Source organism: Sus scrofa, chromosome 15 (assembly GCF_000003025.6).
Source record: "Sus scrofa isolate TJ Tabasco breed Duroc chromosome 15, Sscrofa11.1, whole genome shotgun sequence".
Taxonomy (NCBI): Eukaryota; Metazoa; Chordata; class Mammalia; order Artiodactyla; family Suidae; genus Sus; species Sus scrofa.
Genome location: NC_010457.5, coordinates 72,316,464 through 72,344,278, shown reverse-complemented (window position 1 = coordinate 72,344,278; position 27,815 = coordinate 72,316,464). Strand labels below are relative to the sequence as shown.

Below are 27,815 nucleotides of genomic sequence, written 5' to 3'. Positions count from 1 at the left end.
TGCTATTGCTATATCCATCTGCTCTCTCCTGCTCTGTCAGTGAAAATTCTTGCTCTTTGCTTGGTGGGACATCCAAACTCTGATAATCTTTGGCTCCTGCCTCATTCAGAGATGGATAATGCAAGATAAGAGATCGATTTCTTGGTTACACATTTCAGATTTTTCCCAAATCTCCCTAAGACTAACACCCTCTTTGCCATTTAAAGGCAAATAAAGAGAGTGGCAGAATTTTTTTTAAAAAGGAGGGGTATATGTGTGGAATTTAGGTAGTATTTTTTTAGCTCTGGATCTAAGGACAAATATATCAAGTTGGTATGTTAACACCCATAAGTAGCTCCTGAATTTTTGGTGGGAAGAGAAGGAGAGTTTAAAAATTGCTTATAGGTATGGATACTAAAATGTCACAAACACATAACGGTTCCTTGATGCTTGCAAAGTAACTGTAATATACAAAACAAACAACTAATTGACTTTAAATCCAATTCATGAGTGTAAATATGGTACTGTGGATGCTAAAACCAGTGTCAGACTAGTCAAACCCTAAAGCTACACACGTTGATACTGGACTAACCAGTATTTCTAAACTTTAATTTTAGGTCACACATAACAGTAATATACCAATAAACAGGAACCATAAGAATATGTGTCAAAATGCAGGCGGAAGGCCGTAACTAAACTTTATGGAAAATTAGCCACCAAGTAATGAAGCATGCCACTAAAACATTTCAGCTATTTTTCTTTTTATATTCCTACGTACACTGAAGATAGAGCCAAATAAATGAGTAAGTTCATAGGAAGGTAGAAAGGTCATTTTAAGTCCTGGTTTCGGGTGTGTCAATGTTTGTCAGAACAGCAGAAGGAAGGCTGAAACAGAAAGTCGTACCTGTCATAATGGGGAAAAATACTGGTAAATAAATTTTTTTCCTCTTACAAACAATGGCAAACCCCACCATCTCCCTAAAGTCTGCGTTCTGACCTTTCCAAAAGATGTTGGGTTTAAGCAAACCTGCAGGAGAAGCAAGCTCTCTCCTGGAAACCAGAGTGTCTTTCCAAACAAGAACAGCGGGTTTCTCTCTATCGGCGCTGCTTTCCCTCTCATCTGGGAATTGGTTTGCCTTTCGGTAGCAACCCAGGAAGGCGTGGTGCGCCCCAAATTCGCAAGGTTCTGCCAAATACCAGAAGCTCTTCTTTGTAACAGGGAGGCTCCCCCTTTGGACGTGAGGCGCCCCTACAAGAGCGCGCGCTTGCAAAAACGGAAACCACTAGCTGTGCTGAAGTGAGTCAAGTGATGAAATCAAGACAGCATGGGAAGGAAGCTCGACCAAATAGCTCACGAACCTAAGTGGTGACAGACGTTGCTGAACCCTGCTCGTGGAAACCTTACAAGCCAACGGTTGCTGCCGTCATGAGGTGGTCCTCGGAGGCAAGGGGCCCCCGGATCTCTGGACAGCGCACCCCTTCATTTTGGCGAAACGTAAAGGAAGTGTGTGTGAGGGAAATTTAGACCTCTGGTTCCCTAAAGACCCAGATTGTATTCTGATTACAAGGTGACCCCTGCCACCAGGTCAGCGCAGGACTCCTCTGTGTAAGACGGGCTGAGGCTTGCCTCTTTCGGAGAACTAGCCTTGCCTCTCGCGGAGAACCAGACTCTCCTCGCGCGGAGAGAGGAGCCGCGGGGTGGCCGCTTTCAGCAGGGACCGCGCCCCCGCCCCGCGCGTGGTCCTCGATCCTCACCTGGAGCGCTCAGGTAGGGCTTGGGCGGGGCGGGAGGCTGGCGCGCAGGCGCGGGACGGGGGCCTCGCCCCTGCCGACGTCGCAGGCTGGAGCTCACCTGGGAGACTCCGAGAGGAAGCGGAGCCTCGGTTCGGCCTCTCCTGGCAACGCCGGAGGCCCAGCGGGAAGGCAGGAGGCGGCGGCGGAGGAGGAGCTGGACTAAGCGGCAACTGTAGCGACAGCAACCGGAGCCGCCGCCGCCGCCACCTGCACCTGGCTCCCGGCCCACGTCCAGTGCCCGCCGGGCCGCTGCTTCCCGCCGCCTTGCTCTGTCCTGCCCACCCGTCAGGTAAGCCGGCGAGCCAGAGCCTGGATTCGGACGGGGGACCCGTAGCCCCTGGGCAGCGTCTGGAGCTGGGAGCCTGGGGGGTGGGGGTCGGACGGACGCAGAGGCTCACGTGGCGGGGAGACAGGGACGGTCCCGGTGGCCGGTTAGACATGGTCTCGAGAGCGGTTTTCAGTTGCCCCACGAAGAGGCCGAAAGGGGCGCCCGAGGCCGGGGGCAAGTGGCGCTCCGAGGGTCGCCTTGTCGCCCCTGTCACCCGCAGTGCCCCCTGTCGGTTTTTAAAGGAGGCGCCAGAAGAGCCGGACCCACGCTGAAGTCCAGGGGGCCGGGAGCTTGTCTCTGCAGGGGTCGCGGAGCAGGGGATGGGAGGGGCGGGGCCCGGCTCTGGGCGGCAGCCCCTCTTCTTAGGCTAACAGGTTGCTGGTCTTCTCCCGCTCGAGTGCGGGTGCCCGGGTGGGGGGTGGGGAGCAAGCCCTCGGCGGGAAGGGCATGGCTTGGCCAGGCAACTTTCCCAGCCGGACCCCAGGCAGTCTTAGGCTGGAAACCGCGACCGCCCGAGCCATTCAAATGATTTCCGAGTGGTTTGGAAGGCGCTCTGTGGTCAGGACGCGGACATCCCTCTCTCTCTCTGTTTGGTCTCTGCACTTTTCCGGGTGCGCTCCCTAAGCCAGAGCTGCGCCCACTTTCCGGTTTGATCGAGAAGTTATTTTCTTCGTGGCAGGAGGAAATCCAACTGCCACTCACCAACCGCACACCATCTCGTTAAAGGACCTGTTGCCTTAACGACCTGCGTATCGCGGCTTTGGTTTGCCTGTGGCATATGACTCAAAGGTTCAGAAAAACTTTGTTTCAGGAACCTGCCACGTCTGAACCTGGGTGTGCCAGGCCCAAATTCCTTTCCCTGCCTAATTAGGCTTTTCTCAAGCCTAAGAATTGACGGCGAAACTGGTGCTTACCTTACACATTTCTTTCCTTTTCTCTCAAAACTCATCAAAGCCCCTCCTATTCTCTAAAAAAACTTATCCAAACACTTGACTTCAAATTTATCAAATAACTTTTTCTGTTTTTAGAACCCCCCGGAGTTACCAATTTTTCTGGTTTTCAGAAGACCATATTAAGTGAACATAACTTGCTGTAGAAGTTATATGCTACATAATGAAAACATTTAAATTCTAATTGTATTGTTAAAAAACAAAGTTGCTGCATTTATTTGAGAATTTCTGTTGTGGTTGTGGAAAAATCTGTTGCATCTTTTACTGTATAATTTTTCCTTTGAGCTTGTGGCTAAAATATATGAGGTTAAAATACTCTACGATTAGGTTTCTTTAACTTTTAATATCTGAAGCCTAGCATACATATTAAGTTTAAACATTCTGGAGTTTATACTAAGCATTTTTCTTTTTACCTTCTTTTAACTAGCATTTTTACATAGAAATTTCTAATAATAAATGACAAGGTCACTGCCTAGATTCGTTTAGTTCTATCTTTGCTAATTAAAAAAAATACATTTTAAATTACACACTTAACATAAAAAGCCTTAGGAAATATATAGTTTTTTTTTTTTTAAGGTGCAAAGTTAAAAAGCTAACTATATCACACAATAGGACATAATTATTAATACTTTCAACCAGTGCTTTCTGCTTTTCTTAAAAGAACCTTTCCTGCCCTGTTAATCTTGCCTCCGTATGGAGAAATAAATGTGCTAAAAACTATTTAAAAATTAGATGTAGATATTGCTCTCTGAGTGTAGGGTATTCATTTAATCTTCATTGATTATTAGGCCAGATGTTATTAAATTACATTTACTCTTAATTCTAGGGAGAAATGTAACATATTTGCATTAGCTGGAGTAACAGTGTGCCTCAAACTATCTGTAAAATAGTAAAAAATAATACTTCTTTAAACTAAGATAGAGAGGGCTTAAAACAAATCAGCGCTAGCATTCTGGGGATCCTCTTTTTACTCTGGATATCCAGTCAACTCATCCAATTTGTGATAAACTGAAGCCGAGAAAGATATTCTAACTTCACTTCATCCAGCAAGTTAGTGGTAGGCATGGCATTATTTGAGTGGCTTGACTCAATACTCATGTTATCTTTAATTTCCACCACCCATATTATCATTTATCATAGGATACTTGTCTTTTTGTCTTTCATAAAGTTTGTAAGGCCATTATAATTAAAGAATAGTCCATTGTTCTTTATGCATCTCTGATTTACCCTAGTTTCTACTGGTTCAGATGATGCCTGACTCCAGGGAGACCAAGTAAGGCCATCATTCTTTTCTGCTCACTGTAGATCACATGTGCATTGAAGATGCCATGTGGATTGAGATTTTTAATCCTTTCTTGGTATTTCAGAGCCATGGTTAATTTTTTGAGTCAACACAGACAACATAATTTAGTCTTCTGATCTTTTATTGTATTGGCTTAAGTGTGTATTTTATGAGGCAGCAACCCAGGGTCATCCTTCTGTTTGCAACATTCTAGATTTTTGGTTGGCAAGCACAGTTCCTTAACATTCAATGTTCTTTAAACTTTTTTGTGGACTGCAATCCTCAATAAGAAATGTATTCTATGCCTCAACACAGTATATTCAAGTGTGCGTATATAGAAATAAAACCATGTTTACAAACCAATACTCAATCTTTACAACATGGATTTTCTCTGTTATTTAACTTTTAAAAAATATTGGTCTTAAAACACTGCATTGATTTTATGATCACAAATGGGCTGGAACCTACAATGAAAATAGTGGTATCCTACTGAATTTACCTTTGTTTTAAGGCTGATTTTTCTACCAGTTTACTGTGTCTTACATGTATACACAGACACACACACACACATATGCATTCACAGGAAAGAAAATCAAACTGTATTTAAAAAAATATATACAATTATATCATAATCCTTATTAAGCAGTTACTGGAGGGTTTAAAACTCTAGGACCTGGCACTTGACTAAATCAAACATTAGGGACTGCATGAAACCTTACTGTATTTTAAATGGATTCTCAGCATAATGTATGCTTAAAGTATATTTGGGGACAGGAAAAATTGGAAAGCTTTTTCTGAGGGGATTTTGATGGTAACAATTGTCAAGTGAAAGTATGAGAAAAAGAATTCTGTCCAGCTATACTAAAAGTTCTAAATTTTATGGCTGAGTTATAATGCTCGGTGAATCTGAAAAAATTATTAAACAGGCAAGTTTGTTATTTGTAGTCTGTTAATATATTTTTTTCTTTTACTATGAAACAAATAATGACATAAGTATCATACCACTTACCCCCCCCCCCCACTTCCCCAAAAAAGACTAAATTGGGAGATTGAGAAATTAGATTCCCTAAAGAACCTGTAGGATGTAGGCTTGGACGCTGTGATTGGATGAATCTGGCTTCCGTAGAAGCTTTTAATTTTAACCTGCCTTCGGATTCCCGGTAAGAGGAATTTTTCTCCAAAATAAAATATTAATATGTTTAGTATTTAGAAAATGATCAATGCCCAAATATCTTTAGAGAAGCTCAATTCTCTGGCCCATAAAGTATAAAAATACATTTGGTATAACAGATCTTTTATGATTATAAAATCTGATTGAATGGGAAATATTTTCAATCACCTATGTAACTATGCATCTAGTTAGTATGAGAATAGTTTTGTATAATTTGAGTAATCATAACACAATTATTACACTGCCAGTAGCAACACTGATTTCAAATTGGTGCCAGTAAAGGCAAAAGACCAAAGTACATTAACTTATGGCAAAGCAGGGACCAGGAGGACTCTCAATTCTAGGTCATCAGTGACTGCTGACAATTGGATGGAATCTTCTTCAGTCATTCTCTGAGTTAGGCTCTTATTTTTGGCACTAAATAGAGAGTATATTCCCAAGTACATATTTTCCTTATAATTGTTTCAGTTTCAAACTGTCCAAACTAGTTGGCTCATCTCATCCATCCTGTTGCCTGCTGGACATCTTTAAGATGTCTAATTACCTGAGATTATACATGTGAAAACCAGAACCTTCATCCCATCACAACAGCAACAGCAATGATGACCAACAAAAACCAACCTGTTTTACTTCCTGTATATTATTTATAGGTATTAGTACCTCTACCCCTTCTTACCCACAATCCCAATACCAAAAAAAAAAAAAAAATTCTGATAACCCCAAAAATTTTTTGGTTAACTCATTTGTCAGCAAAACTTCAATGTACTTGCTTCAAAACCTGAGTGAACTGTCAGGAAGTTCTTTATCATCTACTCCTCTTGGTGGATGTGTCTTGCTGCAGAAATAGCACTGTGTTTGATTACTTGGTACTGTCTTAGGCTCTGCTGCAGGTACACTGTTATATAGGGGGTGTAAACCACATCTCCTTTTTGACATCCAAAATATTCTGAATTTCAAAACACATTTGGCTCTTGGAATTTAGAGAATGGGTTATGGATCTGTACCACCATCCAGGTATCATGCCAGAAATCCAGAAGCCATTTTTTACTCTTTTCTTAGCTTCCACAACTATCAGATCAATGTATATGCTAAAGGTTTTCCACCTTTTTTGCTTTTTTCCCACAAATTCCTCTCCTACTTTTACTGACCTACTTTTACTTTTGACTTGGGTACCACAACCACCTGCTAGCTGATATCTCAGCAGTGTTAAGCTCCAGTTCATCCTCAGCAGAACCCCTGAGGTGATGATCTCTTTAAAAAGGTAAACCTGAACTTCTCTATCCTCTGCTTCAAATATGTATAGATAATCATTGTTTTTTTTTTTTTTTCCCCCTGTGTGTATTTCTTTTGTTATCCACCACTAAGAGTACTTTTCCTTAACTCTTTGGTTAAGAGTCCACTGATGTCTCAACTCATTTAGGAAACTGTAACCCCCCCTTTCCCAACACACTTCCACATACACCTGAGCTAGGTGTGGTGTTTTTCTATCATGTGCTTTACATATGTAATATATACAATCTGCTTTTTTATCTGTGTACATACAAGCAAACACAGAACTTTATATCATTTGCAAAGCATATAAAATTTCTCTTTCCTCTGAGACCATTGTGGAGTAAAAATATTGGCGTAATAGTGGCACAGGAAGGGGAAAGGCATTGGGCAGGTAGTATATTTGCTTTTTTATGGGCAGCAACTGCAGAAACTGGGAAGTAGGAAACTTGTTTCACTGTATTTAATTAGGCTATTTAATTTAGGTTGCTGTTATTTCCATCTCATTGCTTTGAATTCAATGTTATTTTTGTGTCTTTTGGTTCTGTTCCAAGATCTGGGTTTTACCATTTAGAAGTGAAAAGTTAACTTTGTGATTGAAATGTCTTACAGCTTTTATTTGTAAATATTCTACAACTGAGTACATTAGTATTGGTGAGAAGTTCAGTAGGTCAGCTTTTACTTAAAGAATATAGTTTAATTAGATTAGACCAAAAAAAAAAAAAAGGAGGCACCAAAAAAAAAAAAAAAAAAAAAAAAAAGGAGGCAAGAAGGCGGCAAAAGATTCCATATTAGGAGTCTCCCTTTTCCAATTTCTATCAGTTTTACCTCTTAAATGAATATTTCTCAAATCCATCTACTTTCCTCCATTCCTATCACTATCATCATCTCTTGCTTGGATTTTTGCAGTGACCTCCCTGTTGTCTATCTGAATTCTTCCTGACTTCCTTCTAGTTGATTCTTCACTCTGTACGCCAAGGGATATTCTCAAAATATTTGATCTTGTAACCCCTGCTTAAAGCCCTTCATTGCCTTAGGATAAGTCAAACTCGTTGATGTGGCCTGAAGGCCTGGCATGATTTAATCCCTTAGTGCACACCTCTCTCATCACTTTCTGTTCTAGCTTTACTAGCCCTTTTCTTTTTCTTTTTTCTTTTCTTTTTTTAATTACTCGATGAATTTTATAGTTGTACAACAATCATCACAACCAAATTTTACAGCATTTCCATCCCAAACCCTCAGTGCATTCCCCCACCCCCCCAACCTGTCTCATTTGGAAACCATAAGTTTTTCAAAGTCTGTGAATCAGTAGCTGTTCTGCAGAGAAGTTTATTGTGTCCTTTTTTTGGACTCCACATGTAAGTGATAGCATTTGATGTTGGTGTCTCACTGTCTGCCTGACTTCACTCAGCACAGTAATTTCCAGGTCCATCCATGTTGCTAAAAATGCCGGTATTTCTTTCCTTTTAATGGCTGAGTAATATTCCATTGTGTATATGTACCTCCTTTTCTTGATCCGCTCCTCTGTTGATGGACATTTAGGTTGTTTCCATGTCTTAGCTATTGCATACAGTGCTGCAATGAACATTGGAGTATGTGTGTCTTTTCAAGTCATGGTTTTCTCTGGGTAGATAGATGCCCAGGAGTGGGATTTCTGGATCAAATGGTAGTTCTATTTTTAGTTTTCTGAGGCATCTCCATCCTGTTTTCCACAGTGGTTGCACCAATTTACATTCCCACTAGTAATGTAATAGGGTTTCCTTTTCTCCACATCTTCTCCAGCACTTATTGTTTGTAGACTTTTGGATGATGGCCATTCTGGGCGGTATAAGGTCACGTACCTCAGAGTGGTTTTGATTTGCATTTCTCTAATAATGAGTAATGTTGAACATCTTTTCACGTGTTTTTTGGCTGTCCATATGTCTTCTTTGGAGAACTGTCTGTTTAGATCTTCTGCCCATTTTTTGATGGGGTTGTTTGTTTTTTTGGTATTGAACTGCAGAAGATGTTTATGAATCTTGGAGATGAATCCCTTGTCAGTTGATTCACTTGCAAATATCTTCTCCCATTCTGTGGGTTGTCTTTTCATTTTGTTTAAGGTTTCCTTTGCTGTGCAGAAACTTTTAAGTTTAATTAATTCTCATTTGTTTATTTTTGTTTGTATTGTCATTATTCTAGGAGGTGGATCTGACAAGATGTTACTGTTGTTTATGTCAGAGAGTGTTTGGCTTATGTTTTCCTCTAAGAGTTTTATAGTATCTGGTCTTATATTTATGTCTTTAATCCATTTTAAGTTTATTTTTGTGTAAGGTGTTAGAAAGTGTTCTAATAGCCCTTTTACCTTTTAATTGCCCAATTTCTCCTGCCTCTAGGTCTTTGCAAATGTCATTTTTCCTACCTAGAACTCCCTTTCATCTTCTTTTGGCATAACTAGCTAAAATTCATCCTTCAGATTCTAGTGGAGCTCTTGTTATAACTGGAATTTTTCATAGGTACCCCCGCCCGCTCCCCCCAACTATGGATTAAATTGAAGACTGTAACCTAAATAAATAAAATTCTACTTAGTATCTGGGAGAATTAACTTAAAATTTTAAAGTTTCCTTACAGAAGGGACAGACTTAATATGTGGCTCATATTTTTTAAAAAGAGATTTTAGTTACTAATGCCGTTATTTTTATCAAGTAATAGTAGTTAATACTCGTTGTCTTAATAAGTATTAGTCTTTACAGTTTTACCGTTGAGCACTTACATAACAGGTATATTTTAAGCAACTTACATGAATTAATCATTTAATTTTCAAAGTTGCTTTATGAGGTATATATTATTTTTCCCCTACTTTAAAGATAGGAAAATTGAAAGAGTAAGTAATTTGCCTTTATTTACAAGACTAGTGAAACATCATAGTCAATATTCAAATCTAAGCTGTCTCATTCCAAATCCTGTACTTTCACCTGACTTATATGTAAGTAAAATTAAATAGGATAATTAAACATCTTATAACAGCATCAAAAATACAGTGGCCCCTCATCTCCCCAGTCCTGCGACATAAAGGCAACTGCTTTCACCTCTTTCAGATGTTTCTTCCAGTATTTACCTTTTGAAATAATACGCGTATACTGCTATTTCTTAATATATCAATATTTGACATTGCCTCCTGACTTCCCATTATGGTAGATAAATATCAAGCTTCTTCACACACATACCCCTTGCTCTTCCTTTCTTAACTTCCCAGTAGATCTTGCAATATGATTTTCACATTCTTTTGTTTGCATTTTAGTATGTATTTATTATTGTGTAGATATTGTTCACTACTGAGCCAAGTTAAGTCGATTACAAACATGGTTCTTTACTTGTGGAGTTTGCTTTTTTTTTTTTTTTTAGGGCCACACCCACAGCATATGAAAGTTCTGGGCTAGGGGTCGAATCGGAGCTACAGTCACTGGCCTACGCCACAGTCACACAGTGCAAGATCCAAGCCACGTCTTCCACCTACATTACAGCTCACAGCAACGCTGGATCCTTTAACCCACTGAGTGGGGCCAGAGATGGAACCTCTGTCCTCATGGATACCAGACTGGTTCATTTCCTCTGAGCCACAAGGGGAACTTCTACTTGTAGAATTTTTTGAAATCCCGGAGTTAATAATAAACACACTTTTAAAAAAAAGCATGTTTAATTTTTCCATATATAGATTTTTATTTCTATGTAATCCAACATCTTCTTAGTAAGATTTTCCTACATTATCAAACCTATCAGATTTATGGGTCCCTTCCTGGAGCTGTCTGTCCTCTTGTTCCAATTTGGACTATTGCTTTTCAGGCCTTTCCATAGCAGTTGTCTGGAGTTTTTCTTTGCTGACATTTCTGTTAGATATGATGACTTTTGTTGTTTACTTACTCCCTCATTCAGATGGAATGCCCCTCTGCCCCCAGTAGCCCTTTTCCTTTCACTGTTGCCCTATGATACTCAGTTTTCCTCTCTAGAGGCAACCAGTGCTTTTTTTTAAAAAAAAATACAAACAATATGCTTATATTTTCTCTGATTTTGAAATGCAAATAAACCTTTTTTTGTTTGTTAAACTGTATTGTGGAGCTCACACCATATCAGCATATATAAGATGTTGCTTTGTTTTTTTTTTACATTACTTTTTTTTTATTACTAAATGAATTTATCACATCTGTAGTTATTATAATGATCATAACAATCTGATTTCACAGGATTTCCATCCCACAGCCCAAGCACATTCCCCCACCCCCGAAACTGTCTCCTCCGGAGACCATAAGTTTTTCATTGTCTGTGAGTCAGCATCTGTTCTGCAAAGAAGTTCCGTCTGTCCTTTTTTCAGATTCCACATGTCAGTGAAAGCATTTGATGTTGGTGTCTCATTGTATGGCTGACTTCACTTAGCATGATAATTTCTAGGTCCATCCATGTTGCTAAAAATGCTGGTATTTTATTCTTTTTGATGGCTGAGTAATATTCCATTGTGTATATGTACCACATCTTCTGGATCCACTCCTCTGTTGTTGGACATTTAGGTTGTTTCCATTTTTGGCTATTGTAAATAGTGCTGCAATGAACACTGGAGTACATGTGTCTTTGTGAGTCGTGGTTTTCTCTGGATAGATGCCCAGGAGTGGGATTTCTGGATCAAATGGTAGTTCTATGTTTAGTGTTCTGAGGAATCTCCATACTGCTTTCCACAGTGGTTGCACCAATTTACAATCCCACCAATAGTGTACTAGGGTTCCTTTTTCTCCACACCCTCTCCAGCACTTATTATTTGTAGACTTTTGGATGATGGCCATTCTGGCTGGTGTGAGGTGGTACCTCATCGTGGTTTTGATTTGCATTTCTCTAATAATGAGTGACGCTGAACATCTTTTTGTTGCTTTGTTTTTAACTTGGAATAATATTCCATCATATGACTATCACAATTGATTTATCTAGTTTCCTTTTGGTAAGAGTTGTAGGATGTTTTAACCTTTTAATATTAAAAAAATGCTTTAGGAGTTCCCGTCATTGCGCAGCGGAAATGAATCCGACTAGGAACCATGAGGTTGCAGGTTCGATCCCTGGCCTTGCTCAGTGGGTTAAGGATCCAGTGTTGCTGTGAGCTGTGGTGTAGGTCGCAGATGCAGCTCCGATCCAGCATTGCTGTGGCTGTGGCATAGGCTAGCAGCTGTAGCTCCAACTAGATCCCTAGTCTGAGAATCTACATATGCCGCAAGTGTGCCCCCCCCCAAAAAAAAGCTTTAATGCGCAAACTTATGGGTTGTCATTTTGTTTTCATATTAGCATATCTATGGGACAAATTTCTAGAAGTTATTCACTGATGAAGACTGAGGTAGTATGAGACCTTGCATAATTGATAATTCTGAACCAAATGGAGTAAGAATAAAGGGTAGAAGAACACCTGGTAGTAAGTGGCCACTAAGGAGGAAAATTAATAGTGCAGAGAGGGTTTCTTATGTGAATAGCTCTCTTGAGCTTTTGACCATGACCTTTGTTTTTCCAGATATGACCCACCTTTTTGACCTTTGTCATCACCTCCTTTAGTACTCATGCCTCTTGCTCCATTATTTTAGTTCCAGGTCTACCTCTGCAAATGATCTGGAGTAGAGAGCTCATCATTACCTGGTCTTTTTCAACAAATCAAGAACCCTTCTTTAACAAACTTGACAATTTAACAACCTTCCCAGCTTCCTCATTGATTTATTTGTTGAGTTCAGCTAACTCTACCTTCCAAATCCTATCCCAAGAAGGAGTGTGAAACCCCTTCTATTCATCTCTCACCTGGGTTACTCTTAATAGTCTCCCAGTTGCCTCCAGCCTCCTCTCTGGTTTTCCCACCACCCCTCCACCCTGGAAAAAAAAAATTCATATTCAGCACAGCTTCAGGAATCAGTTCTGATTAGGTCATCGCACTGCTTAAAATCCATTAAGGCCTCTCCCCTTTGCCTAAAGAGTTAGGTACAAATCCCACAGAATTAGTAACCCTCCCTTCTCTCTGTGGAGCTTGGCATTCAGCATGTGTCTCATAGGCCTCACTGTGTGGTAATTGTCTAGCTATGGGCCTGATGAATCCTGCTTGAGGTCAGCTGTTGAAAAAAGAATTAAAGTTTAGGCTGACATTGGTTTACTTCCAACTGAAACACATACTAATAGGGTCTTTTCATACTTTAACCGTGAGGAGTGGGTAGTGCAGACATTTCAGGTGGTAACTGGATCAGAGGAGGGACATTGTACACTTCAAATTAGGCTCATGTATAGCCCAATCTTAAAGACAGACATTGCTTTTATGCATAATTAAAAATAATGTTAGGGATTTGTGGAAAGTTATTTTGTCTTTTACATCTGGGGATGTGGCAGCTAATGGAGAAGGGGTAAGTATAGGGAAATATATAGGTGTTGATATAGAAGTCCTTTTGAATTTCTAGACTAGGGATTGGAAAACTACAGCCCTTTGACCAAATTCAGTCTACTACCTGTTTTTGTAAACAAAATTTTATTAGAACCAGCTAGGTCCTTTCATGTATGTATTGTCTGTAGCTGCTTTTGCACCACAAAAATAGAGTCAAGCAATTGCAATACAGACCATATGCCCCACAGAGAAAAAAAAAAAATTACTATTTGGCTCTTTACAGAAAGTTTGCTGACAGTTTTTCTAGAGGAGAATGCAAGTTGAGAGGTGGAGGACAAGTATTTACTAAATAAGTTATGCATAAACCTGTAGAAAGGTAAATGCAAAATGATGGCAATTGAGCAAGCAGTCTTACTCTTCTGCTCCTTAACCCTTAATATTTTAAGGCCTCAAAAGGAGACTGAGTGGACATTGTCTACTATTTGTGAGACTGGAGACTTCCTCAAAAAAAAATCAAAGTTTGGATTTATTATATGCAACTTTCACACTCTTCTTCCACTTATATTCCATGACAAGGCCCAGTACATACTTCTTTCACAAAGATATTGAGAAAATCAATGAGAGGAACCCCTGTATCAGTGAAAAAATATCTGTGGTTGCTCTCCTTTAAGACCATTGAGATTGGCTCCCCGATTTCAGTGAAGAGAGTGTGGGATCCCCTAGCAGCAGAAACCAAGTGGTAGCATGTGACAACCAAGGACAAAGTAGATTACCTGTACATTAATGGAAAGCAGGAACATAGATGTAGTCAAAAATCATTGGCTCACAGATGGTTTTGTGGTTAAGTCAAAAGTAAAGTCATCAGACTTCTTGGGGCAGCTAATGAATGAAATCGATGGCGTTATCACTTTGTGTGTATAACAGGAAAAACTCTAGGTCTAATACCAAAACAGTTAACTTTAGTTGTTTAGTTTAAAAAGTTAACTTTAGTTAACACAGTTGAGAGTTATGACCTTTCATCCAATTTCCAAACCTAAGTCACTTCATAGGTCCAGAGCCGTTAGATTGAAGTAGAGGCCAGTTCCCCTTGAGGAAGAACACTGCATCACTGCCTCAAGCATATACCAGAAATCTTTCTCTAAGCCTTCCCCAAAGGAACCTGCAGCCATTTGTTAGGAGACTGCACTTTGGGGAAAAGGAAATAATCAGGCCTTTCATTCTTATTTCTGGGGACCCAAAATACCACTGTGGCCTGCCAGTTAAAATGGGGATTTACAAGGACCAAGGAAAAAATGGAGTCTTAGCTCCAGCCTGACTCATGGTACACCCAGCTGGTCAAAGATCCACCCTGTGCTTATTTCCCCAGCTCCTTAAAGCATAATTGGAGTAGACATTGTAGATAACTGGCAGAATCCCTATATTGCCTCTCTAAATCATGGATCTAGGACCATTACGGTAGGAGAGCTAAATGGAAGACTTCGGAATTCTCCCTTCTAACACATAACACAGTAAATCAGAAGTTATGCCATATCCCTACAGGAATTGTTGAGATTAATGCCACTTTCAAAGATTTGAAATAAGACTTGCGATATTAGTTACATCTCCATTTACCTCACTTATTTGACCTGTATAGAAGTTGGATAGATCTTAGTGACTGTACTATCATAAACCTAATTGTTGGCTGATTCCAAACATACAGCTTACCTCTGAACAATGTGGGAGTTAGGGGCACCTACCCTCTGAGCAGTTGAAAATTTAGGTATAATTTATAGTCAGCCCTCCATCTATGTAGTTTCTCTGTATTGGCAAATCTGCATCCACAGCTTCAACCAACCTCAGATTGCGTAACAACATAGTATTATCCTTCTACCTCCAGATGCCGGGAGTACACCATTCACAGGAGGGATTTATTTCCTGCTTTCAGGGAGATAGGAGGGTCGAAGTATCCCTCTCGCATCATCTGTTTCTTTAGTAACTTTAATTCAAAATAACCAATGCAGAGTTCTCTTCCTGGCTCAGTGGATACAAATCTGACTAGGAGCCATAAGGTTGCAGGGTTCAATCCCTGGCCTTGCTCAGTGGGTTAAGGATCCAGCATTGCCATGAGCTGTGGTGTAGGTCGCAGACATGGCTTGGATCCGGTGTTGCTATGGCTGAGGCGTTGGCCAGCAGCAACAGCTCTGGTTTGACCCCTAGCCTGGGAACCTCCATATGCGACGGGTAAGGCCCTGGAAAAGATAAAAAAGACAAAAAACAAAACAAAACAACCAATGCCATTGAGGCATGTTTTGGGAGAGGCCTGCCCTGGGCCCCAGTAGTATGTAAGAGACAGAACTTGGGCAGATCTGGAAAGTACAAGTCACTTGTGTGAGCAGAATCCTTTGATAACAACTATTGTATTGCCTTGGTTCCTTCAACCCATGCCTTTCGCCTCTTGAGGATTTCCTTAATCTAGTTGATAGAAGAAAAACCCCAAGCCTGGTTTAAATAGGAGTCTTCAGGATATGCTGGTACCATTCAAGAGTGGACAGCCCCGGAGTTCCCGTCGTGCGTGGCTCAGTGGAAACAAATCTGACTGGCATCCATGAGAACACAGGTTCCATCCCTGGCCTTGCTCAGTCGGCTAAGGATCTGGCATTGTCGTGAGCTGTGGTGTAGGTCACAGACGTGGCTCAGATCCTGCATTTCTGTGGGTGTGGTGTAGGCCAGCAGCTGTAGCTCCAATTTGACCCCTAGCCTGGGACCCTCCATATGCTGTGGGTGCAGCCCTAAAAAGACAAAAGACCAAAAAAAAAGTGGACAGCCCCACTTATGAGTCATTGTGAAGGACAGTGGAGAAGGAAAATTCTCCCAGGAGGCAGCATTTTGAACAGTGAATATGATTTGTATACTGCATTTGAAATGGGATATGGCCAGAAGTGTGTGTGTGTGTGTGTGTGTGTGTGTGTGTGTGTGTGTGTGTGTAATATGGTCCATGGGCAGTTGCTAATGGTTTGACTGTATGGTTAGGGACTTGGGAAGAACAGGGTTGGAAGATTGGTTGCAAGGTATTTTGAGGAAGAGGTATGAGGAAGGACCTTTCAAAAAAGGGAGACTGAAGAAATTTATGTCCCATCTGAACGCCTACTATAAGACACCTATCACTCTTTAATCAAGTGGACAAGGAGTTCCCGTCTCTGCGCAGTGGTTAACAAATCCGACTGGGAACCATGAGGTTGTGGGTGTGATCCCTGGCCTTGCTCAGTGGGTTAAGGATCCAGCATTGCCGTGAGTTGTGGTGTAGGTGGCAGATGAGGCTTGGATGTCACGTTGCTGTGGCTGTGGTGTAGCCCAGTGGCTACAGCTCCAATTCAACGCCTAGCCTGGGAATCTCCATGTGCTGTGGGAGAGGCCCCAGAAAAAGCAAAAAGCCAAAAAAAAAAAAAAAAAAAAATCAAATGGACAAAATTAGATACTTTGTGGATGTCAGTTAGCTTTTCTCCCCAGCCACCCCAGGGCTTATTCAGTGGGTCCACAACTAGTGGGCACAGTGGCAGAAATGGAGGCTATGTATGCATGGGCTAAGCAACACGGACTCTTTCTTTCTAAAGTTGACCTGGCTAACCTGCTGCTGAGTCCCTAATCAATGAGAAAGCAACAATGAGTTTCCATGAGCACCAGCCAGCCTCTAGGTGACAGGTTGATTATGTGACTTCTTCCATCACTGAGGGAGCTGAGATTTATCCTCATTAAAATAAATATTCTGGTTATGGATTTGCCTTTTCTGCCAGCGTCAACAGCACAGACTGCCTGAGGAGCGTAAATTTAGAGTGGGTAGTGGAATAAGCAAGCCATGGGCATCAGTTATGGCTTTGTGACCAATTAGATAAAGGACTGTAGGAGATTTGCACATTTTCCCTTTGCATTTTATATGTATGTGTTTATTTGTATATGCTAACAATTTTCTTCTCATTGTCTTTTTTAAAAAAATATTACATAAAGTTGTTAGAGATTAAGTTTACAATTTAGTCTTTAGGTAATAGAATGTTAGGTGGGACTGTGACAGAATCTGAGAAGTAACTCACACAGTCAAAACAATGGATGCAAGGGCTATTGGCACTCTAGCTCCTCATTTTGAGGTCTCCCCTTCACTTGTACGAAGGATTCTTGCATCTCGTTAGGTGGAATATAAAGTTGTCTTGCTGTTGTGCAGGAGTTCAGATGTGTGGCAAAGAGGCTGAGTAATCAAAAGGGTAGGCTGTGCTGCTTAATCAGTTTATTGTTTCTCAGCTCCAAAGTCATTCTCTTTCCCTGCTTGTAATGAGGGAGCTGGGTCCTGTAAATATTTCTTCTAAGCCTTTGCAGTAGAGACCACTGGAAGGACATTGAAGGTGAAAGGGGCTTCTCTTCCTGGTTTTAGGGTGGCCCACTAGCCAGGTTCTTGCTAAGAGTACTTTTCCTCTACTGCCCCACATAATTTTCTCCAGTGCATGGCACAGCTTCCTCTAGAGCTGGCACCTCCCTGCTCCCTTCACTTTCTTTAGAGCTTGACTTGGGCAGCAGTGGTGTACATTGTAGCTGCAGACATCATGGACCTATCCCCAGCCTAGGTCACTGCTCCCCATACTCTCTCTTTAGCCTTACCCATGTACACATTGGGAGCCCCACGAGACCGGGTATCTAGGGAGCAGGCTGCTCAACTTTTATCATGGGCAACAGCCTGGAGTTACATGGGCCCAAGACACACATGAAAATGTTGGACTTCTGCAGAGGACAGCTTTTCAACTCCATCAGCAGCCAGAAGTTTTCGTTAGTGCCTATCAGCTTCCGGGGTTTGACACCTCTCTGTAAATGGCTTATTCTAGGACTCCAGGGGCAGATTTCTGGCCAGGGTCACCAGTGAGGCACCCCTGTGCCTCTTCCACCATCAGGGAGCCAATACTCTGCCATTTCCATTAATATCTCTGCATCTCAGCCCTCATGAGGGGGTGGTTCTTCCCTGGGCCTTCAACTCAGCTTTAGGGGTAGTGGTTGCCCCTTATATCTGCTACTCCCATGTTCTTTGGCATTCTTGTTAACACTTACAAGCCAATTCCCTATTATTCTAGTCCTCTCTTAATAACAGGTTAAACTTTCCTTGTCCAAATCACTATGAAGTTTCTGTCTCCTTACTAATCCCAAAGCCGTCAACTATGTTTCAAGGTAAATAGTTAGATGGACAAATCTTTCAAAATGTAATGCTTCTGCCTGGAGGGGAAAATCAGTTAAGAAGATAATCTGTGGAATCCCTGGAATCATTCCTTAAAATTCTTCTACTCTCTAGTGTGCCATAAATAATCCATGTAGTATATCTTTTATTTGTTAAGTCAAATTAATTCATAGGTACGGATGTGGCAGGAGATAGTATGTGAGCCTCCCTCCTCACTTACCCCCTCCCCTCCGTGGATTAGTTCCCCAATTGCTTGTTTGTTCCAAGCTGTAAAAATTGGCTGGCCTACAAATCAAGATCCTGTCTACAACCTTTCACCTAAGATACAGTTAATGGAGATGTTTATCTGACCAGGTATGGCTGAGAAATTGGATGCCTGACCATGCCCTTTTCCTTATTAAAACCTGTGCCTCACAGTTGTTGGAAGTCAATTCTGTCACCAGGCTTTTTGTCTCATAACCTGAAGATACCTTTGTTCAAAAGTCATCCTACTTTATGAAAATCTTATGCATTTAGTTGTCTTCTAGTGGCATTTTCCAGCCACCCAGAGCAGCCTGACTGGGTCTTTAGCTGGGATCTTTGAGGTGTGTCTACTGTGTGTGGCTGTCTCAATGTAGTTTGCTTTGCATCAGTGTTTGTCACTTGTCATACTCCACAAGTCACTTCCCAAGAAGAAGATTTGCTAGTGAGGATGTGAACGTAGAGTTAAATATAATCGAAACTAGCAAACCACAGCAGCAAACCATCATGAAATTTGATTCCACCAATAAATATAAACAGAAATGAGTTCCTGCCACTTCCCTATTCCCTAACGTTTTCACCAACAGATGAGGGGCACTTAAAATTTCTGCCCAAGCACTTAAAGTTTATTATCAGGGCAAGTTTTGTTTTGTCTTGTTTTGAAATTCAATTAGGAAATCTAGATGATGATGTGTGGGAAAGATCCAATAAGTATTAATTCACTGGACTGTACTTTTATTAATCTACAATGTAGGCTGTGATTTTGGGGTATAATTTTGTAATTTCTTGCTTTGGGTAGTTATTCTTAATCCTTTTCAGCATGCTTTAACACAGTAGCAAGCAAGTTTCATACACCAATTAGGCTTTGTGCCAATTAAACTCAACTGGAACCAGACCTTAAATCCCTGGAGTTGTAAAGCTTTATTGTCTAAAATATAGAACCAAAAAATGGAAAGAACCACTGTCCTCTTATTTTATTAAATGTTACTTTCTCGTGCAGTTGAAGTTCTGCATTTCTCTGCCTTAGAAAGATTGTTTAGTTGGAATTTTTAAATTAAACTAAAAATTAACATTCTTGCAATGTGTGCTTTTTCACCTGGAGGAACAACCCTGACTAAAAGATGGGTCTCATCTTGCTATTTCCCATCTGAATCTGCCTTTAAATAATATCCCAAGATGACTCGTTATCATATTGAAGTTGGAGAAGTCATGGTCTAGATACCTGGGAGCACAGCTGTGTAGTTAGATTATTTTAATTTATGAGATTTTCTATTTTTCTGTTTAGACAAAAGCATATTTTTTACCCCTGAGAACAATTCATTGATTTTAACTCAGTCTCATAGACTGCTGGAATTGTACATATTGTTTTAACCTTTCAAAGTATCATTTTATGGATATCTTTATCATTAATGCCTTTTTGTAATATCTACATATATACTAAAATATAGATTAATATTTTTAAGACCCAAATTTTAATTTTTTTCTAATTTTAGAAATATATAGGGATTTAGAATTTTAAAAACCTTGGAATTTTTTTTCTAGGTTTAAAAACTATTTCATGATATTCCCCTCTCTTCTGTGAATAGCATCTTTCATAGATAGCAATTGACCACTTTTGGATAGGTATGTTTAAAGATTTTAGAAAGAGTACAGGTAGAACCAATTATTTGTCTGCTAATCATTTCTTTTTTTTTTTTTTTTTTTGTCTTTTTTTTTTGTCTTTTTGCCATTTCTTGGGCCGATCCTGCGGCACATGGAGGTTCCCAGGCTAGGGGTCGAATCGGAGCTGTAGCTGCCAGCCTACGCCAGAGCCACAGCAACGAAGGATCCGAGTCGCGTCTGCGACCTACACAACAGCTCACGGCAACGCTGGAACCTTGACCCACTGAGCAAGGGCAGGGATTGAACCCGCAACCTCATGGTTCCTAGTCGGATTCATTAACCACTGCGCCACGACGGGAACTCCTGCTAATCATTTCTAATGTGCAAAGACAACACTTCTAATGTGCAAAGACAACACTTTTAATGTGCAAATATCCTGAGTTTGCTTTTGTGCTGTTTTCTTTCTTTTTTTTTTTTCAATTCTCAAACTTAATAATCTAATTGGAAGTTGATTCTAGGAGAGAATTGTTTTGTTTCACTGGCTGTTTTTATAGTGGCCTTAAAGTTTGGCAAGTAGCATGGTCTAGGAACAGGTATAGGAATTGAGAATTCTAATTCGGTTTTACTAGTTAATTAACTAGAATTATGTCTTCTGTTGTTCAGAGTCTCAGTTTTTCCATATTTATAATGTGAATAAAGTATTTAAAAAATGATCTTACAACATCATAATTTGGAATATAACTTCAATGCCTCATTTATATCAGCAATTAATTCCTGAGCCTTTTCAGGAAACTTTGGGTCATTCTTGCTTTGGATTTTATCTTAATCTCTCCATGTCAAAATAACTCAATTTATGTCAAAAATCTATTTTAAAAAACCTGTCTTTGGAATATTAGAAATTAATTACATCGTTAACTTTGGTCAGATGCAGTACTTTCTTTATCAGCTGCTAGTTTTGTTTTGCTCAAAGTCTTACGACCTAAACCATTGATTCTTAACTCTTGCATCCCTTTAGAATTCTCTGCAGGGTTTAAAATAACAAGAGCAGGGCCTAGGTACCATCCCAGAACAACAAAAATTTTGTATACTTTAAATATGTATTACTTATTGTGTATCATGTACACTTCATAAATCTACAAAAAAGTTTTAAAAAGTCTCTTTTTAATAATACATAGTGATCTAAACAGCGGGAGTTCCTTCCTCTCAGTAAAAACCACAATTGTCAAAAATAAATTTTTAAAAACCCTTAAAACCAAACAAATAAATACATAAAAATAAAATCAAACTCTGTAAAATCAAATTCTGTAAATGGCCTAAGCCATTACAGTTTTTTTTTTTCTCTCTCTCTCTTTTTCTTTTCCTTTTTATGACCACTCCTGCAGCCTATGGAAGTTCCCAGTCTAGGGGTTGAATTGGAGCTGCAGCTGCTGGCCTACACCGCAACTGTAGCAACATTACTTCTGCGCCACAGCCTGTAGCACTGTGGGATCCTTAACCCACTGAGCAAGGTCAGGGATTGAACCCTCATCCTCACGGAGACTACGTTCGTTGTGTCCCTAACCTGCTGAGCCACAACGGGAACTCCACATTGCAGTTTTAGAGAGATTTCCACTCATGTGTATCCAAAGTTGAAGACCACTGATGGAGATGCTTAATGTTGAGTGTAATTTATCATTAATGGAAGCCTAATATTGTACATTAGCAGCAAAGAAGAGAAAAGTCATATATAACCCCTGGAGGATCTAAGTTGGAATGTTCAAGTAATCAGCAATTGATAAAAGAAAACTATTCCCTTGGAAATAATCTGATAAAAGCAAAGCATCATGTTCCTCCTTTAGTAGACTCAACCACCAAAATGTCTCATTTTTTGTTTTTGTTTTTTTTAAACTCATTTGTCCAGAAAAACTTACTTGAGGTGATATGATGCTGTTTGGAGTTTTTTCCCCTAGGTTTTTCCCTTGTCTCTTTACATTTGTGGTATCAGTGTCTGACTACTAAGGAACTTATTTCAGACAACTTCAATGAAAAGCTCAAGATGTTACATCAGACCTGAGTTTGAACACAGTTGGGGGAAATGCTGCTCATCCACTTAAACTGAATGACTTTGGCCAAGCCACTTAATCCTCTTTGGCTTTTCATGTCTGTCAGTAAAATGAGAGTAGTGTAAACTTAACCAGATTTTTGGAAAGGCTAAATGAGAACTATGTAGAAAGTGTTAAAATATCAGGAACCAAATCAGCTTTTAACAAAAGTCAACCATTGTTTTCATTATTTCTAATAGTAAATGAAATCTTGGTTTTCTTTTATCCCTTTTCTGGTTAACAAACATTTATTGGGTGTCCATTATGTCACCATGCTCATGGTAAGTGCCAAATAAACAACCATGAGTAAGGGAGACACTGTTCATGTCCTTCAAGAGCTTTTCTTGACTCCTTCCTTAAAGATACCCAATTCTAAAACCAAATTGAGTGATTCCATTCTTTCGATAGATAAACATACATACTGGATAGGATTATTGCCCTCTTGATGAACTTCTCTGGTTTATAATTTATTCCTGAGAAAGAACTCTCTTCCTGCTGTCTCATTATTCGATCCTTCTTTCTAATTCTCCACCATACCCGCCAATGTGATTCCTGGTATAAAATGTTATGGAAAAGTCATAACTACTGTAAAAAGATCTAGTTCTCTCTTCTCTCTGTATACACTCCCAGGACTCTGTATACACCCCCAGGTCTCCCTACAATATGTTAAAAAAAAACCATTTTTTAACACATTGTAAGGACACCAGCTCGTTCCTTCTCAAATTCCTAATCTAGCCTGCTGTGGCTACTGAAGAAATCTAGTATCACTGTATAGCACTGGAGAAGGATATTTTTGTCTCAGAGGCAGAAAGGAGACTGAACGTGGGTTAATTTATTTCTGCCTTTTATCAAGCATGAACATTTTATGTCAGAAATTATACTTGTGGGTAGGATGGGGAATTAGAAAGAAATATGGAACTAGTGATACCATTGGAAGAGAGAAATGTGATCAGGTTGTATTTCATAGGTTGGAGACCATGATCCTGTGAAAATGGAACATTTTGCTCATCCTTTTCTCCCTAGAACCTCTTATATCACTGGTGCCCTGTTAGTCTGAAAGTGTCCTGGATCCTAAGCCCGGGTCATGATTACAACCAGTCTATTGGAGTCTCTGCTAAAGTTTATTTCTGGTTTTGCACTAAATCTTGTTGGGCCATGTCTCATGAAGTTTACTTAAGATCATCCACTGTTAAACAATTAACATCTCTCAAGGGTAAGATACAGATTGTATCCACTTGACATAGATACTTTATCTGTCAATCTATTTTCCCTTGATTCTCCTTTGTTTTGCTTTCTTATTTCTTTTGCTCTTTCCAGTTTCTCCTTTTTCCTCCTCAGCCCTTAAATGTAACTATTTCTCTGGCATTCTTTACTTTATATATTGTATATGAACTCTTTTGTACCCCAAGACTGTCAGCTTTTTTTTTTTTAATCTGTGTGCGTGTGTGTGTCTTTTTAGGACTGCACCCACAGCACATGGAGGTTCCCAGGCCTGGGGTGGAATTGGAGCTGTAGCCACCGGCCTACGCCATAGCCACAGCAGCATAGGATCTGAGCCATGTCTGCGACCTACACCACAGCTCATGGCAATGCCGGATCCTTAACCCACTGAGTGAGGCCAGGGATCGAACCCCACGTCCTCATGGATGCTAGTCAGCTTTGTTAACCGATAAGCCATGACCGGAACTCTGTCAGATTTTCACCTGTAGCACAGAGGTTTTCCCTGATTTTCAGTCCCATATGTCTTTTTGCTCATGGGAACTCACCTTGGAAGTCCTACCAGCATCTCAAATTTGTCATGACCAAAATTGAACATCCCATCCCAAATCTATCTTCCTCCCATATTCCTTGCCTTTGTCGATGCCATCACCATACTCATCCACTTTCCACTCTTCCCTTTCTCTCATCAAGTCCAATTCGATTTCACTTATGGACTCTCTTGAGTCAGTCCCCTCCATTATTCCTGCTCCTCTCAACTCTTTACCTTTACTGGTGCTCAGGAACCTGTGGTATTTCTAAAACATAACTATGATTAATGTCCTTTTTAAAAATCATTCAACACTTTCCATTCATTCAGGACAAAATTGGTAGATTCCAGATTGATTTTGTGAGCCAATCTTTACATGACCTTCCTGCTTCACCTCCTGCCTTCTCCTGCCTGTGCCTTCCACTTCTGCTGTACTCAAGGATTGACCACATCTTTTCTTGATTTTATGCCTTTGCACCTTCCATTCCCCCCTTTCCTTGCTCTTCCCCACCAGCCTAAAAATTGCTTATCTTTCAAGATTCTGCTTCATGGTGTCACCATGGGAAATTTTTACAACATATCTCCTTACCCTCTGTGCTGCTTTCTGGTCTTCATCATAGCTGATACCACACTGCCTTGTGGTTGCCTGTTAAACTGCCATCATGTGTATTGGCCTCTGCTCCTTCAAGCTGACCTTCAAGGTATTTTGCTTTCATGGTAATTGAGTAGCTCGACATTTGACATTACTACAGTTGTGTGGTTGTGAAACTCCTTATATCTTAAAACAATGTAAAAAGCTTTAGAGGTTAATGTTAATGTAAAAAGCCTTACATGAGGCTTTTGAAGCAACCAAAACTCAGAAATGTTGGACTCTCATTTTTATGGGCAGTAAACATCATAATTGAGATATCTTTTGGAACCAAAGTGCTCATCCTGTACTGAAAAATATAGAAGTCCATTTAAAAACAGCATATAGAACTAATTTTTCAAGTTCTGTTTATTTTGTTTATTCAGCTTAAAATGTCTTGCTAAAGGCAAGAGAATCTATCTTGAAACTTTGTTTTCTTATTTTAAATTTACTGATAACTTTGGAAAAGAAGCTCAATAAAGTGTTAATTTCCACTTCTATAAATGATATTTTCCTTAAAATATGGTTGGGGTTTAGGGAGCATAGGCATTTTCCTTGCCCCTTTGCCCTGGCTAATCACTTGACTGACTACAATGGTGCATGGTATGTAGTCTTGTACTCAACTCTTCACATTACATTTTTTTACGCCTCATAAAGACAGTCCATCCTCACTGTGATTCAGGTTATAATCAGGTTTCTATTTTTCTTTTTGTTTCTTTTGCTCCTGGTGGCCCATATCAAGGTTTGGTAAACATGCTGCTCTGTTCTAAGGATCAACTGCAAGTAGCAGTTTATCATACCAAATACTGCTTTTATAACTCAATGTTCTCTCTTGCCTCTTTAGAAACACTTCAGGTGAAGCTTTCTGCTTTTTTTTTTTTTTTTTTTTTTTTTTTTTTTTTTGGGTATTAGTTTTGTATTTGTATATTGAAAAGAGGTGTTATATAACAATACATTATCTTAATTTTCCAGTCTTTTTTGGTTCTGTAATATTCACAAGTACTATCAGGTGAGCAAATTTGGGGGCATGACAGTTTACTTGGTGGTGAAACTGCTTTATAATCTTAATTGATTTTGTCAAAGTAAAAGTTCATAGGTTGATGGCAAACTTATAAAAATAAAAGTCAGGAGTTGCCGTCATGGCTCAGTGGTTAATGAAGCCGACTAGGAACCGTGAGGTTGTGGGTTCGATCCCTGGCCTCGCTCAATGGGTTAAGGATCCGCCGTTGCCATGAGCTGTGGTGTAAATCGCAGATGCAGCTCAGATCCTGTGTTGCTGTGGCTCTGTCGTAGGCCAGTGGCTACAGCTCCGATTAGATCCCTAGCCTGGGAACCTCCATATGGCCCTAGAAAAGACAGAAAGACGAAAAAAAATTTTAAATTAAAAATAATAGTAATAATAAAAGTCACTATTTTAGGAGTTCCCTGCTGGCGTAGTAGGTTAAAGATCTGGGGTCATCACTACTATGGCTCATGTCACTGCTGTGGTGGAGGTTCAGTCTCTGGCTTGGGAACTTCTGTATGCCATGGATGTGTTTCCCCCCACCCCCACGCAAAGCCACTATTTTACTGTATGCCTGACAGTGCATGTTAGTATTCCTTTGCTTTCTTATGGATTACCCCTTTCTTTACAACCAGCTTAATGAAGTCCTTTGGCTCCTTGGTTATTCAGCTAAGATTCTTTTAAATACACAAAGTATATTTATAAAATCAGTTTATGTATATCACATTGTAGGTATTAGAGTTAAGAAAAAATGTATTTTTTACTAGAGCAAAATCTCTAATATTTTATAACCCACTAGATTGTAGTTAATTATAGCAATTGTGTTCTTCCAAAAATGTAATTTTCTTGAGGGCAAGGTATCTTCGTATTTTTGTTAACCATAAGAGTACGTTGTTTACAGCTTATGTTCAGTTGTTGGCTGAGTGAATGAAGTGAACCATGCCTGCAGGAATGAATAGCTACTAATGCCATCTACCATTTCTGTTTATAGGTATTACAATTTAAGTAGAACTTCCTGCCAGCAAATCTATGATAAAAAATATACATAACAGAGGAAACTATAAGTGTTATTTGTCCAGTGACAAGTTTTTAATGTCAGAATGGCTCACCTAAAGCGACTAGTAAAATTACACCTCAAAAGACATTACCATAAAAAGTTCTGGAAGCTTGGTGCAGTAGTTTTTTTCTTTATAATATTTTTGATTTTAATGCAAAGAGAAGTAAGTGTTCAGTATTCCAAAGAGGAATCAAGGATGGAAAGAAATATGAAAAATAAAAACAAGATGCTTGATTTAATGCTAGAAGCTGTAAACAATATTAAAGATGCAATGCCAAAAATGCAAATAGGAGCACCGGTCAGGCAAAACATTGATGCTGGTGAGAGACCCTGTTTGCAAGGATATTATACAGCAGCAGAATTGAAACCCGTTCTTGACCGCCCACCTCAGGATTCTAATGCACCTGGTGCTTCTGGAAAAGCGTTCAAGACAACCAATTTAAGTGTTGAAGAGCAGAAGGAAAAAGAACGTGGAGAAGCAAAACACTGTTTTAACGCTTTTGCAAGTGACAGGATTTCTTTACACCGAGATCTTGGACCAGACACTCGACCTCCTGAGTATGTTGAAGAATATTCATTGTTTACTTATTATCATGAGGGTTTTCAGGGGAGGGCATTAGCTAAGGAAGGTGTTTGTTCTTTAGCCACTTTGAGGCCAAGAATCAGCAAATCTCATTTATTTAATCTGTTTTAATTATTTTTTATTTTTATTATTGAGGCAAGATTTTTTATATTTGTGCTTGGTGATGCATTGCAGATGTGACAAATTATCATCTTAGAAATTAGAAAACTGAATTCTAGATTTGACCTCCACAGAACCACAAGCAAATCCTTATTTCTTAAATGCTTTAATTTTCTCATCTATTAAGGAGGAAACATGGGGTGAATTTTATGGGAACTGTGGGAGGTGGAGGAGTTGTTGCTGTTCCTCTATGTATTGCTATAGAATAGAAATATTTAAAAGATGTGCCAGGATTTCGGAGCTAATAGATAATGATATTTTATGAGCTAAGTCACAGATTTTATGGCTACTTTCAGTGCTAAAATTTTATCCCAGTACACGCAGTGTTTTGTAACCTTTAAGAAACAATATTGTTCTAATTTTTAATGCAACTGTGATTCTTTCTCTAGT

The 27,815-nt window shown here is 39.7% G+C and overlaps 1 protein-coding gene across 3 annotated transcripts in view; it reads left to right on the top strand.

Annotated features, from left to right (window-relative positions):
• GALNT3 (polypeptide N-acetylgalactosaminyltransferase 3) overlaps positions 755-27,815 on the top strand; it is a 67,023-nt gene continuing 39,962 nt past the window's right edge. For 2 of the 3 annotated variants that reach the window (XR_002339064.1, XM_021075048.1), the window contains exons 1-2: positions 1,774-2,062; positions 26,618-27,241. Coding sequence is in view for 2 of the 3 variants with exons in the window: in XM_021075048.1 (XP_020930707.1) it covers positions 26,727-27,241 (515 nt within the window). In the remaining variant the exon portion in view is untranslated. Of the gene's footprint in view, positions 1,748-1,773; positions 2,063-26,617; positions 27,242-27,815 lie in introns of those variants that run through there. The other variant, XM_021075049.1, reaches the window with a different exon arrangement.